The following is a 16,870-nucleotide window of genomic DNA, read 5'->3' as shown; positions in this document are numbered from 1 at the left end:
ATAATTATAAAAAAATCATCAAATTCCTCAATTCAACCTACAAGCCCTAGTATGCCTTCTACTGTTCATAATATGAAATTAAAAACAAAGTTAAAAATGATCTTACCTTGTTATAAACACTCAACAACCCCAAACCAAAATAAAATCCATCAAAGGGTATGATTGATTATTCGGAGCAGAGGAAACTTAAGAGTGTGTTCTTACGTTTTGTTTTTCTAAACAATTATTTCTTGTTTTTTTTTTCTTTTCTGACTATTTATACTTGAATTTAGGGACTATGGCTGAACTTATAGGCTTTGGGTTTTTAGGCTTAAAGGCCAAAACTTGAGCCTTACAATCACCCTACTGATTCAAAACTATTATAGATTCTATTGAATGCAACTCAAATTAAAATGATGACTACTTTCCAAAGAAATTCTTCTATTAACAATCATTTATGAAAGGAGACCCTTACCACAAATACCAAAACAAGTGCTACCTATTCAGCTTGCATTGGAGCATGACACTAAGGATTGTTTTGCCTTGAAAAAAAAAATTCATAAATCAAGGTTTTCTATAACAATTTATGAAGAATTATTGCTTCATTAGGTTTGCAGACAACTGGAGTTTTTTGAAGTACTCAAACAGGATTAGACGGACAAGGATGTTCAATGATGTCAAGAATTTGGCTTTTGGATGTATAGCCGAACTCCAATTTCATCACAAGCATTGATGTCTTCGTAATTAAAGGGATTATTAGGGCCTCAAAGCTTGAACTGCTGAGAACTTCAGCCACAAGTGCTTGATCGGCATTTGAGAATATCTATTACATAAAACCCAGAAAAAAAAAATCATCATCAGAACTAAGAAAGCTTAATTTGTAGTTGATTATCTACTTGTATTAAATTAGAAGGCAGCCTAAGCAAAAGACTTCTTAGAACATGGTCAGGCTTTAGCCTCTCGAATGGCAATCTCCCATGAACAAATCTGTAAACATGAAAATGTAAGTAAGATCGTTTATATAGCAATAATCCATTTTATGTAAAAGAAAGCTAAACCTATATGTGGGGATATTTAACTTGGTACCTGTGATAGTCGTCGCTGTCAAAATCATAACCAATGGCCTAGAAAGAGGAAAGAAATCGCAGAACAGCAGTAAATCGGTTGGATTTTGGTAAAAGGTTTGTCAAGATGATTTCATTCTTCTTTTCAATGACAACAAGGCCATATATACCTTGAGAGCTGCCATGGATGTGCCATAACTCTTGTACAGAACACCATTCATTTGAGAGGCTTCAGTTTCTTCTATACCAAGTTTCTTACTATATATGCTCTAATTAATTAAGGAAGGAGTAAAGGTGTAGGCATTATATATACCTTGAATATTCTTGGTAACTTCCTCCAACAGCCCAGAACTTCGAGGATAAAGTTTATCATCAACATATCTACAAACAAGACACAGATTTTCATGTGATGATTTTATTAATACATGGGCTATGGATTATGAACTGTCAAAGACTGTCTGCTTGAATGAGGGTTTCTTACCAAACTTAAAATTAATATTTTTATTATATCGTATGATATTGGAAAATGATGGACAAATAATACTTGATCTTGAGTTAACTGAAAAAATACACAATCATTTTTTATATTAAAGAAAAATTAACTCGGCCGCGACATAAGGCGAGCCACTTATCTATTAAATACAAAAGTTATATTTAATCTACAATATTTACAGCGATAAGAAACTATTATAAATAACTTGTGCTAATTTTGATTTTTCAACATGCTAATTCTATGCGAGAGCCAATCATTCATGAAAAAGTTATATATATTAGAGAATAATATAAATTATATCTTGAGACTTCATCTAATAGTTTAAATTTTTAGGTTAAAATGATTTTTTAACATAGTATCAGAGCCTTGATGACCAAACGATCACGAGTTCGAATCTCAACATCCTCATTTATTTGATAAAAATTAAACACAAGTTAATGTGGGTCTGTGCAAGTTTCAAACTCAAAGAGCTTTCATTTGGGAGTGTGTGTTAGAGAATAATATAAATCATATCTTGAGACCTCAGTTAACAGATTAAACTATTAAATTGAGATGATTTTTTTTTGACGGTATATAAGCTAAAAATACCTCACATGGAAGTCATGTATTATTGTATTGTGTATTGACAAGTCTGTGTGGACTGAGGTAGGGGTGAGAATTTCCGGTTTGGTCCGGTTTTCACCCAAAAAACTAACCAAACCAATTTATTTATTCATTTTTAAATCAAAACCGAAACCGAACCGAAATCGGTTCAAACCAAACCGAAATCGGTTCAAACCAAACAGTTTCGGTTCGGTTCGGTTCGGTTAATTGAAAGGAAAAACCGGACAAAACCGATTTCATCTTGGCTAAGCATATTGAGCAGGTTTTCTGAAATTGAAAATCAAGAAGCCAGAAAGAAAAAGAGTCAAACGAAAATTTTAAAAAAATAATTCTCACAACATCCATTACAGTAATCACAACATGAGCATACTATGACAAATCAACAACCTTGTAAATAAATATAGAAAATGAATACATAATAGATCTACAGAAATCAGAAAAAAAAGTAAATAGGGACAAAAAATAAAAGATAAAGATTGAAGAGAGGGGGGCTCTAGAGCTGCTGTTTGGTTGTTAATCCATGAGCTTAGTCGACTATGCTTAAAGAAAAGGATAAAAAGATTGAGAGATGAGAGATAATGATGGTTCGTTCACCAGATCTACTTTGAGGGAGGAGGGGGGTTGTGCTTAAAGCCTTAACGAAAGGTTGAGAGAGATGAGAGATGAAGATGTTGAGGGGGGCGGGGCTGTGAGAAAGGTTGAGAGATGAAGATAGGGGGTTGTGAGAATAGTTGAGAGATGTGAGAAAGGTTGAGAGATGAAGATGGGAGGGGGGGCGGCTGTGCTGAGAGATGAAGATTGAGAAACATGGGTGAGAAAGGTTGAGAGTGAAGATGGGGGTGGGGGCTGAGAGATGAAGATTGTGAAACATGGGTGGCGGCTACGGTTTAGAAAGGAGATGGGGAAAGCTGAAAAGTAGGTATTTATAGTACTATTAATTTTTTTATTTGAACCGGTTCGGTTCGGTTCGGTTTATTCGGTTTTAGCATTTTAAAACCAAAACCGAACCGAACCGGCTTGTTTTTTAATTTTTGTAATCGGTTTAATCGGTTTTTTTTTTCCGGTTTGGTTTTTTCGGTTATTTTTTTTTCAGTTTTCTTATTTTAATCGGTTTTTTGATTTTTTTGCTCACCTCTAGACTTAAGGCACATATTAGCTTATGTACACAAAAATTCAAGGCCTTTGGAGGGACAAATAAAATTGATCTATGTGAATGTGTGATTTTCACCGCAGAAGTACGACGGCTCAGTGAAGTGACATGTAGGTCCATAGCATTCAAAATTGCAAGACCTTGACTAAAAGCATGAATTGATAAATTCCAATTGCTGCAGTATAATATAAGTATTGCGAATTTACACAAAGTTATTAAATTCCGCCAATTCATGATTTGCTATTGGAGTCATGATAGATTAATCTTATTTTATTTAATTAATTTAAAATAATATTGTTATTCTAAAAAAAATAAAAAATATTATTTAAAAATAAATAAAATCAAAATAAACATGATTTAGCATCATATAATATAAAATTTTTAAAAACAAAAACAACCACGATAACAATAATTTACAGATTAGACGCTACCAAAACTTGAGTCCCTTCGTCTTTTTCTACACATGGGGTCTTGCATGAAAGCAAAATGCACTTCAGATCCCAATGTTTGAAACTGTTAAAAACTTTATATCATATGATGCTAAAAGTATTTTTCTCTATTTTCTAATTAAAACAACAAATTTCTTTATTAATTATTTTAACAAATTAAAAAAATATAAAAAATGTTGGTGTTTTATCTAAATTTTAAAAACAGTGCCTGTATTATTGATCATATTGAGTCTTTTTTTTATTATTATTATCTTTAAAGTGACGTGTGTGTAAGGACGGGGTGCAATAATATTTAACTTTCTTATGTTTAAATTTTTTTAAACTCAAGAATTACTCTAACAAAAAAGAAAAAAGAAAAAAGAAAAAGCACACACACGTAACATATAAGAAGTTATAAATGATCAATAGTATTTTTCTTATTTTTTATATTAATATTAATTCTATATCTATATCTATTTCATCATTATATCGTTTTATTAGTTGGAGGTGCTAATACATTTAATTATTATTTTTACCTCGTAATTTTGACACATATCATGAGTTCAGAGCATGAAATACTTTTGTTAATATTCATTCTTGGACCTTTGAATTTTCAAAAAGATTTCTTTCATCCCTATTCTCTATTTTTTTCTTATAAATAATTCTTTATATAAAATAATATTTCTTGACATTGGCCAACAAATTTTTTTTATATAGTGTCCCCATTAAGCTCCAATTTAGAAAAAAAATCCATTGGTGGACAGGAGAACACTTAAGAGAGGAGGTCTTTCGAAGCTTATTAGTCACAAAAAGAAAAAAAAATCTCTGCTAGAATATTTAAAGTTATAGAAAAAAATTACATGTTTGCTTAATGGAGGATTCTTTATGGTTGGTTGCCTTGGTACGACTATATATTTTGTAGTAATATGAGGCATATAGTTATTAATCTCTTAATTTTCTAAAATTATAGAGGAAGGAATAAGGGATTTCAGCTCTTGAAAACTCTTTAATAATTATAATTACCGGATTAACAAGAAGACAATTAATTACTAGTATATTCTCCACTCAATTTTCTTTAGCATCTCCTTCATACTATGAAGGTAAAAAGACAAGGCCACCATTCCCCTCTATAAATAGCAACTGTGTTAGTATCTTTTTCATTGATATTACTCTCTTCTAGCACAGAAATGATTAGGGGTAATAATTTTCGGTTCGGTTCGGTTTTTATAAAAAAAGAGTAACCAAACTGAAATTTCATTTAAAAAAAAAAAACTGAAACCGGTTCAAACCGACCGGTTTCGGTTCGGTTCAATTTTTTTAGAACAATAACCGGTTCAAATCGGTTTGGCTTGGTTTTTTTCCGGTTTGGCTCGGTTTTTTTCCGGTTTTTTTTGTTTGGGTTCGGTTCGGTTTTTTCGGTTTCAAGCTTATAAAATTGAATCGAACCGGTCAGTTTTTTTAAAATTCTAATTGGTTTTTTTTCATGATTCAGTTTTTTCGGTTATTTTTTTTTCTGGTTTTCTCGGTTTAATTGATTTTTCAGTTTTTTTTCTCACCCATAGAAAGGATATATTTTAGTAATGCCCTTGCCTTTGCAAGCATAGTCTCAATTATCTTGCATATACCTTCAACACACAAGGAAGGAACTCTTAAAGGCTACATACATTACTAAGGGAATAAATTATAAAAACTTGGAAGAATAGGATTTTTTTTCCGATACCCTATCAAGGTAACCCTGATTTAAACTAGACACTAGCAACACTTCAAAATTTAGCTGGGTTCTTTCAAGATCAACATCAGCGTAGTTAGTGATGAAGAATTCTTCTCAGCACTACCAGAGGATGATAATGCCATAACAGAACATGGTCAATCTCTTCATGATGACCATTAATAGTAAAAGGTTGTGATTTAATAGCTTCAATAATTATAGCCTTATAAATCATAACAATAGTAGGGTGTGACATCTTTTTTTAAAGAAAAAGCACTCAACTGAGGATGATAACATAACAGACCTCCATTAACATTTTTATAGTAAGAACTATAAAAAAAAGGTGTAATGGGAGTAATTGGCTTCGACAATACATAAGGAAACATGTTAAGATAAAATTTAGAGCAAATGTATTAAATTTAAATAACTTTGATTGAAAAAAATTACTTATAAGCTTGGTCTTTCACTTAATAATGGGATTCTTGTCTTCTTTTTTATAAAATTTTGAAATAGGTTAGGGTTTAATAGGATCAACTATTAGTTAAGGTTAAAGATTAATCATAGATTTAGAAGTTGCATAAAAAGTTGTTGTAAGAACATGGGACAAAATAAAGGATCATTATCAAACAATTAAGGATATAGGTTCTTACATAAAGTTTTATGTACATGTCTTTTACTAAATCTTATGATAGGGCTTTTAAACATCTTTATTTTCTTTTCCTTGGTAGTTTTTCATTAAAAAAATAACTTTATTGCCATTTCTTCTAAGAAAGCATTATAGATAAAGTCTATAGTTATGTTTATACAAAGTGATAAACCTTGATTGGTGGCCCAAGTTCAATGAGAAGTCTTCCACTTAAAGATTTCTAATGTAATGCTCCTTTTTTTTCTAGAAACTTATGTCACTTCTTTTAAGTTGATGGAGGTTATTCTATCTGGACTAGTTTTATTTATAGCATAAAGCATGAGGAATTGAATAAAATAAAGGAATAATAGTTATATAGATACCAATTGAGTGTTGTAAGATTCATAAGAATAGTAATTATCTTTGAAATGTGATCAATCACCAACTCGAAGTCTAGATTTTTATAGGTCAGGATGCTTATCTAAAATGCAATGTTTTTTTCCCTTTCAACCTTTGTTCTTTGATATTATGAAAGCCATATTCATTGAGGTTTTGACCTCGTTGATTTCAGAGGCAATACTGCTATACCATTCTTATTTTTAGACCGAGGAAAGTTTGTACACATTCTTCAAAAGACAAGTCTTGAAAGGAATGTTATAGGAGGTCGTTTTCTTAAAAGGTGGAGTTAGGGTCAATGATCATCCTTCCATTATTGAAGCCTAGAAAGTAGGAAGTTGATTATGCCTGACCCACTATGGTACTTTTATAAATTCTTCCTTTCATTATAAAATGGTTCTTCCTCATATCTAGTTTGACACTTTTCTAATGTATTATAGATATAACTCAATTCAAAAAAACCTAAGACTACATTCCTAACTTGTATTAAAATTATTGTTATTTTTAGTTATGATTTGGTAGGCTTCTGGTTTTAGAACATATGAGGTTGCATACCTAATGTAGTATAAAAGCCATATGTTCTTTAAAAGTAGAAAGATCAGTTATTTATCCCTTTCTTTTCATGGAAAAGCTACATTCAGGTTTGTCCAACACCAAGTCTTTAAATAGCAGGAATCAGTCTTGATGGAAGCACAAAACTCCTTATAAACCATGTAAAGGCCAGTTATTATGGCCAAATCATGTAAGGTGATGGTTCACATTCAAATCTTGAATACAAACATGTTGTTAGACTTCAAACAGGTAGAGATAAGGTAATTAAAAGCTTCTTATTAGGCTTTGAAGTGGTTATGGAGAGCTAAATCACATAAAAAAAGTCCCATGACTTCATAAACATTTGATGCCTCTATTGATTGCAAAAAAGGTGTTGTAGTCTTTCCACCCATCTGATGTGATCAATAGGAGCAATACTCGGCCACAGTGGAATGGATTTATTCCAGATTTTTAGTTTAATTTAGTCATCTTAAAGGGTAAGTTTTTCACTTTTAATATCTAGAGCGAAGTGATTATCATCTTTTTTCTTGGGTACCTTTTTAAATAATGAACCATGGAATTCCCCTTGTGCATTCTTTGTAACACTGATTATGGACCGATTAATATGAGGCAAGTAATCCATGTAATTTTGATAAAGAGTTATGAGTGTAGACTTGGTTGGAACAAAGCTTGAGGCTGCCATTTTTTAAGAGAAGAATGATGTTTAGGGTTCTTGATTGGTTTTTAACAAAGAAGTCTTTAAGCTTAAAAGAGAAATTAAGGATTTTTTTATATAGGTCCTAGGCATCACTAATAAAATCAGAGCACATGATATTCTAAAACTAAACTAATTATTTGGAGCTATTGACATGGCAAACATGTTTTAAAAACATGATCGATGGTTTTAGGTGAATGATGTAACTTGCCACATCATATTTAATTGATTTGATCTATCAAATATGACAAGGTGAATATCTCTTCATTTAAAAAATAAAGGAATATAGGAGGCATTGTATACACCAAAAATAAATATTCCCATGTCAATCACAAAAGAAAAATGATTGTTCATGATAAAATAAAGAAAAAAAGGGCTAAAATCGATTGTGAATAATAAAGTTAACCAGGCTTAAGGAAGTTTAAGAAACAAAAAAAAATGATTGACCGCAAGAAAAGAGTTCATGTAATCAACAAGGATGAAGCGAATGACCATGAAGAAAAGGTTCATGTGATTGACTAGAGTATTCAGGCCTACGTAAAACAAGAATCCTCAATATGCATAGTTAGTTAGTTTTACTCGACAAGTTAGGATTCATGTGTTTATAAGGGACAAAGTTACGTTTTAGTTAGTTAGAGTATAAGTTGTATCAAGATTCATCATGTAAGCACTTTATCTACTATGAATAGTTTGTAGAGGATTGGATTTAAAAGATTACATTGGACTCTAATAACTTATAACAATATAAATAGAGTCATACAACTATTGCAAAAATAATCAGCTCTATATATGCAATTTCAATTTAATTTATTTTTTGTTTCAGTGTTTACTACTTTCTTTGTTGCTCTCATTAATTTTCAAAGTACCCTTTATATTTCTTTTCCTGCAATTCCCTTTTCTTTTTCTTTCAATACTTGTTTTCTTCCATACATGATGGTGAATAAAACAAATAACCTTTTTAAAATTCAAGGTCTAACATCTCTACACTCTATTTGATTTTACAAAATTGTTATTTGTCTCCACTCAAAATTTAATTTTCGTATTTAATTTCTCCTCATTGAAAGAATTAAATGAAAAATATCTACATAACTAATTCAGATTTAGTGATATTAATCTCAACAATTAATACATGGATGTATCGATAACAAAATATAACTACAACATTGATATTAAAATAAAAACTAATAGAGAGATATTTTAAATATAAAATATAAAAATACAAGGAATTTTTTTTCATGGAAACGTTAATGATGTTTTAATGAGAAGGATAGAAGGATTAGAAATCTACTACTTAAGACTTCTTTTCCTTTCTTTTCTTAGCATGAAAATATAAGATATTGTCAATTTAATTGTTTATCTACTAAATATAATATTTACACAATAAAAAACAAGAACATGTGTAGGAGCAAGTGAATTTGGTTGGTATTAAAGTAAACTTTCGATAGTTATTTTCTGCTAATGTGGGAATTTCTACCATTTTATATTATGAATTTGATTTTTTTATTTAAAATTAATTTTTTTATATTTTTAAATCGTTTTGATATTCTAATATCAATTATAATTTTTTTAAAATAAAAAAATATATTATTTTAATATATTTATAAATAAAAAATATTTTAAAAACAACTACCACCCTCCCCACGATACAAAATGTTTTTATGTTTTACTCTTGCCATGGTAGTTGGCGGGTAGGTGTATATATGAATTGATTGGACTCATTTATGAGATGAGTCGTAGGCATACAAGATTGGACCCAACTTCACCACGTGGACTGCTAATGGTCATGGTTCTTTGAGTCCATCTCTAGGGCTACGGTGTGTTTTGTGTACAAACAGACTACACGCATTATCATGACTATTAGCATCCCACGTGGTTAGATATATATCCCTTTTATTAATAATAATAATAAAAAAAAAAACTAAAAGGAATTAGGATTTAATGCACACCTAACTCAATGCACTATATATTAAAATATTATAATAACTATTTTGATATTCTTAATAAAAACATATTGGCCTTGAGGTAATACGGTTCTTTTTCATTATCTATTAACTTTTTTTTTAATTTTTAAAACATATTAAAATAACAAAATTACATTTAAAAGAAATATTTATTTAACTAGTATCTAGGGGCCTTTTTATATTTTTATTTTTTCAAATTATAATAAAATTACTAAATTAACCTTAAATTAAAATTTTCTTTAATTTGCTTTTAGTGACATTTTTGTATTTTCAATTTAGTTTTTAGTTATTATTAAGTTGATTGGAGGGAATTTTATATTTTTATAATTATAAAATATTATTTTAAAAAATAGTGACCTTGTGCTTTGCACGCGCTAGTGTATATGTTATTTCCGCTATTCTATTGGCATGTGAAAGGGTCATTCTGTGTCCAAATGATATCTTTCGGGGTAGTGTTCAAATAGTCTTGATGACCCTTCCATCCCTAGATAGTACGTATGGCTTACTACCCTCTAGCTTCGCACCAACGACTTTTTTTTTTCCTTCTTTTCCTTTTTTTCCTTGATTTTTGCAACTAACACCAAACTTTTAAGGCAACCATTCAATACATTTTTTCTTTAATTTTGGTTTAATTTCTTTTGATTACTATTTGTTTTATTTGAAATAATTTATAAAATTAGATTTTTTTTTTCAATCTCATCCTCCATATTTGGTCCACATTTTCTTATTGGTATTTGTTTTATTTAAGATAATTATTAAAAATGATTTCTTTTAATAATTTCATCCTCCATTAGTTTTTTCTATTAAATTTTATCCCCGTTTTTTTATTGTTATTTTTTACTTTAATATTTTTTTTTATTTTATTATTCAATATTAAATTGGTTGGGAGTTGAGCTTTTTGATTGAGCTCGAGTTAGTATGTCACGTGGTTGCGAGGGTGATTAACCTTGATTTAGAAGATTCATCCAGGTTTGTTGGTTTCTCCTTTTTTTAAGCTCGTGTTTTTATAGTTTCATTCTTCAACATTTATTTAATTGGAGATTAAGTTTTATTATTTAATCAGGACTTTTTTATGTGATTTAGCTCTCCATAACCAGTTCAAAGCCTAATAAGAAGCTTTTAATTACCTTCTCTCTACCCTGTTTGAAGTCTAACAACATGTTTGTATTCAAGATTTGAATGTGAACCATCACCTTAAAAAAAAGGATGGAATTAAACTCGTTTTTTTATTATTATTTTATTCTCCAATTTAATCTAATTATTCCGTCGGTATATACCAATTGTATGACCGACAGAATCTATGTCATTGGTAATTATTACCGACAGCAAATGTCTGTCGGTATAGACTGACGAAACTAGAGATGAAATTATATCCATCGGTAAAAATTACTGATAAAAAATTTATATCAATAAATCCGTTGATTTTCGTCGATTTTCTAGTAGTGTACCAACAAAAGATACAAGCATACAAGTATTTCTTTTTCTATATATATTTCCTTCTTCCTCATTCACATTAGAATTAGAATAAGGTGCTTGTCACTATCAAGCATGACACAAACCAACATCCCATTTCTCCTTCTGCTATTTGTTAAGATCTCATCTCGTTAAAGTAGATAAATAAATGATTTTCTTTTTATTCCTAATAACATTTTTCATATTGATAAAATCATATTTTTGAAAATAAAAGGTTCGGTGATAGTTAGCATGATAAGGTGGTCTAAAGCTTTTCTAATAATTATAGCAATTAACAAAAATAATGAAATTTTAAATTATTTAGAAAATCCTAAAAGGAAACTTAGGAAAAAAAATCCCAATAATAAACATATAAAAGTGGAAAAAGTTGAATTATAAAAAACTTGCTGTAATGTTTTTTCTAATTAAAAATGTAAATTATATTTGTTAGGATTTTATAATAAGACATAAACTTATTTGAAAAAATAAAATTAAAGACCTAATTTATGGTTTCAAAAGAGTAGCTTGTTTGAAGACATTTAACTTGAATATTCTTTGAAAAGAAAGGAGAAGGTAATGTGCAACGTGCAATCTTGGCATGACAACAAACAAATTAGCTAGGGAGGGTTGGTAGGTAAAGCATTAAATTATGAGGCTAAAAATCACTCGGTCCCTCTATTTCGAGATATGCTAAAATTAAACCTTCGATATTATTTTAGCCCAAATTGAATTCTTTTCTAAGAGATTTTTGTGAAAGTCAACTATTATTATTAATTGCTTCAAATAAAGGATCCACATGTATGGATAAGATTAAAAATCATTAATTTTGATGGGTAACTCAACTAGTCAGCTCTTTAGTTTTCTCTCTAATGATCATGAGTTCGAGTCCCCTCAAGGCCACTAGAGGCTTATATGGTCGTTAACTTCAGGACCCGTGGGATTAGTCGAGGTACGCGCAAGTTAGTCCAAACACCCACGTTAAAAAAAAAATTAAAAATCATTAAGAAACACAAGATAGTTCTAAAATCAATTTAGGCAAACAATAATATTTTTTATGATAAAAAAGTGTTAATTAGAAATATTATAATAGAAAATTAAATATGACTTATAAATCAAAACTAATTTTCTTCATAAATAATAACATAATACAATTTTTCTAGAAAAATATTATCTAATAATATAATAGAATTCTGTTTAAAAAGCATCAACTTAAGCTCACATATTGTAAAGGGTTCAGATTGACTAAATGGAAATAATAGAGTGACCAATTGTAAGAGAAGAATTAGGCCAAAAGTGGAGGACTGCGTTAGAAGGGGAGATGGATCACGAGATTCCAAACCTCCATGCCCCAACGTACCTACCACCTTAAACTAGGACATTGAGAGCGGTAGCTCAAAATATTTAATAAGAGGCTTAAAAATTGTTTGCTCCAACACTTCTCCTTCACAGCTCTCCTTGCATTCCTCTCTCTCAGCAAGTCCTCCTACGTGCTACGCAGAGCTAGCGATCAGTAAGTTCGTTCTATCTGTGTATCTTGTTTGTAGGATATTCTTCCATCTTGACCCATGATCATGGGGTTCACGCACTGCTCCTGGGTAGAAAGAAATGATTTAAGTGTAAAGATTTGTGTTGGTCTTAAGAAATGATTGATTATTTGCTTTCCGAAGGTGAATTCCGATAACCCTTTTAGAAGATTTAATGGTTTTTTTTGTGTGGAAAATGTTGCAGTGGGCACGGAAATGGTTAACGTTGACGAGATCCCTTTCCCTCCACAGATTGCAATTGCAACGAAGCCATTATCTCTGCTTGGTCATGGTATAACTTTTGATGTTGCTCTCTCTTTTCTTTGATTTTATTCTCACAATTGGATGGATAATCCTCGCTTAGATTTATTTCATTATCACCAACATTATCTAGCCGTTTCGAAAATAAATCTTCTCCAATCATTAGCCTCTTCTTTGTCAAACTAATGGAGAGTGATCAGAATGTGCCCGCCGAATAAGAAACTTGCCATAAGAACACACACACGTCTTAACTTAGTGACTTCTTTTTTTCCTTTTACCCGTACATAAATTCGACAAGGATTCTGTATTTCCTAGAGTATTTAAAACATTTAGCGGTGGAAGTGGGTTTTTCTGGGGTTATTATTTTTATGGGATGGATCTGTAGCTGTAGTTGGTTCTGTATTAATTTGGATATTGGTTGGAACAGGAATTACCGACATCGAAATACACTTTCTCCAAATTAAGTTCACTGCAATTGGAGTTTACTTGGAGCCTAAAATCGTGGGCCACTTGCAACAATGGAAGGGGAAACCTGGAAACGAGCTAGCAGAAAATGATGATTTCTTTGAAGCCCTGATTGCCGGTAATAATTAATTAAGATAATAGCAGATTACATGGTTTTGCAGTAACTATTAATCTCCATGCCAGGACAGGACAGGACATAACTTCTGACTATTTCTCCGAGGAACATGGTATATTATTTGTGCTAACTGCTAATATCTCTTCTATTTTGGTAACTTAAATTCCAGCTCCCGTTGAGAAATTCTTGAGGGTCGTGGTGATCAAGGAGATCAAAGGTTCCCAATATGGAGTGCAGCTAGAGAGCGTGGTAAGGGACCGATTAGCAGATGCTGACAAATATGAAGAGGAGGAGGAAGAAGCCCTGGAGAAAATCGTTGAATTCTTCCAGTCAAAGTACATGAAGAAGAACTCCATAATCACATTTTATTTTCCATCAACTTCACCTACAGCTGAGGTAAGAACTTAGAGGGCATTGGACCACTAGCTTGTTAACTATCGACTGTTTCATGCTAAATGGGATTGATTTCTGGCTATGATAACGTCTTTCCATCACAGATTGGATTTGCCACGGAAGGGAAAGAAGAGTCGAAAATCAAGGTGGAGAACGCAAATGTTGTGGAGATGATCAAGAAATGGTACTTGGGTGGAACCAGAGGGGTTTCAGCTACAACCATATCCTCCCTTGCTAACACCATTTCGGCAGAGCTGGCTAAATGAAAATGGGTCTGCGATCATGGGCGTTGTTGTTTATCTATGTTTGTGCTTTCTTGTGTTTGAATCTTTTGTCAAATATGTCAAGGAGTGAGGCTGCTTGTTCTACCCATTTTGGGCCAATAAAAATTTGAGTATCACTTTGAGCCTTTTATAAATCCTCGCCTATGAGCTCAACTAACGGGCTAAAAAACAATAGCCGCACCGAGGTGTCATGTTGTCGGAATGTTTTTGTTCATTTGCAAGTGAGATTGTTTATGGCTAAGATCCAGATTCAATGTATTATAATTAAAGAAACCAAAAAGGATCAGACATTTACAGTCAAGTTAACCATGTTATAAATTAATCTGGTTGGATTAATGTAAGAACTGGTTTAATTTAAAACTTGAATCAAATGGTAGATTACAAGTTTTTAGATCAACTTGTCGAGCAGAATTTAACACTTATTCCTATGGTAGCTGAAAAGATCAGTGACATTAATTAAAGGGGTATTGCATTTAAGTATCCTTACTTCCTTCCCCTCCCGCTAAAGGGAGAAAGAGTGGGGGGAGACAAAGGAAATGAATATAGTATTAATTGATTTTTATGAGTGTTGTTGCTTGTAGAACCTACCCATTTTCATAATGGTTATTTCGTTATAATCTATGCAAATCAATTTTTTAATAAATAAATAAAAAGTTGTTACACGCGCTAACAAGTTGACATTGCCTACACCCCTTGAAGGGCGCATGTAGTGTCGTACAGTGGTTAAAAGGTCCAACTCTTGTGCAGTCTGAAGTGTCTAGTGGTGGTGCAGTTGATGGGGAAGCGCATGTTGTGAAATTCATAGGGATTTGGCTGCGGTGGGGTTTCTCTCCACCCCTTCTTTTCTCTCACCTCACCACGAAATCCATGCTGGGTCAGCCAAAAATTAAAGTTGGCATACCATTCATTTCTTCTTTTAATTGTGGCCCTCATTATTTTTATTAGTCTTTATTTTTTTAATTTATTTTGATTTTGTTTTCAATTTCTTTCCTTACCAATTAGTTTTATTTTATTTTTATATCAAATATAGTCCTTAATATTTTAAATGCTATTTTTTTTATCCTTTCAATTTTGTCCCTCAATATTTTATTTCATTCAATTTTTTTATTCAATTTTGATACTCGTTTTTTGTATTTTTATTTTTTAATCTTTTCTTAATTTATTTTGTAATGTAGTCCCTTGTTATTTTCTTTCAATTTAGGTTACTGGCCCTTGAGCTTTCTAATTTTTACGCTTTTCTTTCTGTGGGGTTATCACGGGTCGCAGGTTAGACAAGTTAACTCGAGTTCACTTGGTTTTTTTTATTTATTTAACTTTGGTCCTCTTTTCAGGTCCTTTATAAAAATTCTAATATTTTTATCCAAGTCTCACATCATGACTGGCCGGTTAGTAGAGTGAACCTGAGTTAACTCAAGTTTTTTTCTTCAACATTTTTATTTTATTTTATTTCTAATTTCAACCTTTGATATTAGATTATTGGGTCTTGAGCTTTGTGATTTTTTTTCTCTTTTCTTTGTGTGAGAGTATTCCAATCTCATATCCCATGTTGCGGGTCAGACAAGTTAACTAAGGTTGACTTGGGTTTTTTTATGTTTTTATTTATTTATTTAATTTCGATCTTTTTTTCTAGGTTCTCTTTCAAAAAAATATTATTTCTTTTATTTCAGTCTCATATTATAGGTGACGCGTTAGTAGAGTGAACTTGAGTTGACGCTAGTTTTTTCCTTCAATGTTTTTTATTTTATTTTTAATTTTAACATTTAATATTAGGTTATTAAACCTTAAATTTTATGTTTTTTTTTATGTAAGGGTATCATAATCTCATATCTAAAGTCATGTATTAGTTAAATTAACTCGGATTAACTCAGATTATAACATTTGAATAATTTTTGTATGTGGGGGAAAAATTGACATCATAATCGCAGGGAAAAAAAATCTAGTTTTGATACATAAAATCACATGATTCTGCAGCCAATTTCGTTGTTGAAACAGAAGGCAAGAGTAACATTTGTAATTAATTGTTATATTTGTTTTTGTTTGATCTGGCTGTGAAAACAAGTATTAACAATCAAGTATACGTGAATTCATAGAAACAAAATCTTAGATTCAAGTAATGCTTGTTCTAACGCCATTTTAGAAAATAATTTACTTGTTCAAAAGTACGAAATTAACAAGTCTAAAAGACATCCCACCACAAATTTAGTGGATACCTTAAAACTCTATCTCAAAGGGCATATATAGTCATTACAAAGTTTCTAGCACTCACGTGTTTATTTTTATATTTTAAAAATATTTTTCAAAAAATTTAAAATTTTTTTTTTCCATCACGTCACTCATGATTATATACTAATATTTAAAATATTATTTTTATATATTTATAAGTAAAAGTATTTGAAAATATAGAAAGTATTTTTATATTTTAGCCTTTTCCACCGTACGTCAAGTATTCAAATCATAATTTTAAAATCCAGCTCGACCTGACGGGTCGATCCGGGACCAGCCAACTCGGAGCTGGAATCAGGCCAGGTTGAAAAACAAATAGAAAAAAAAAAAACCGGTGTGACATAACGACCCTGTTGACCAGATCAAAAACCCAGTTGCAATCTGTTAACTTTTATTTTTTTATTAAAACGATATCGTTTTGATTTTAAAAAAAAATTAACCCAGACAATCCAATGACTCATTCAAAACCTGATGACCCGGTCTTGGATCGGGCCGAGCCTA

The 16,870-nt window shown here is 31.0% G+C and overlaps 2 protein-coding genes across 2 annotated transcripts; one reads left to right on the top strand and one right to left on the bottom strand.

The window, feature by feature from the left end:
• Positions 1–246: 246 nt before the first annotated feature.
• LOC112325235 (uncharacterized) lies at positions 247–1,422 on the bottom strand. Its single transcript, XM_024591187.2, has 4 exons — positions 1,357–1,422; positions 1,214–1,312; positions 1,066–1,103; positions 247–966 (listed from the first exon to the last, which is right to left on the bottom strand). The coding sequence occupies exons 1-4, from the start codon at positions 1,420–1,422 to the stop codon at positions 843–845; spliced, it is 327 nt and encodes a 108-aa protein (XP_024446955.1). The 3' UTR covers positions 247–842.
• Positions 1,423–12,448: 11,026 nt separating this feature from the next.
• On the top strand, positions 12,449–14,280 carry LOC7459237 (chalcone isomerase-like protein 2). Its single transcript, XM_002325890.3, has 5 exons — positions 12,449–12,615; positions 12,834–12,920; positions 13,317–13,472; positions 13,639–13,865; positions 13,967–14,280. Coding segments are annotated over exons 1-5 (633 nt in total). The 5' UTR covers positions 12,449–12,614; the 3' UTR covers positions 14,129–14,280.
• The last annotated feature ends 2,590 nt before the right edge of the window (positions 14,281–16,870 follow it).

Source organism: Populus trichocarpa, chromosome 19, assembly GCF_000002775.5.
Source record: "Populus trichocarpa isolate Nisqually-1 chromosome 19, P.trichocarpa_v4.1, whole genome shotgun sequence".
Taxonomy (NCBI): domain Eukaryota; kingdom Viridiplantae; phylum Streptophyta; class Magnoliopsida; order Malpighiales; family Salicaceae; genus Populus; species Populus trichocarpa.
Note: the sequence above shows the minus strand (reverse complement) of the source record. Positions and strands in the feature narration are given on the sequence as shown.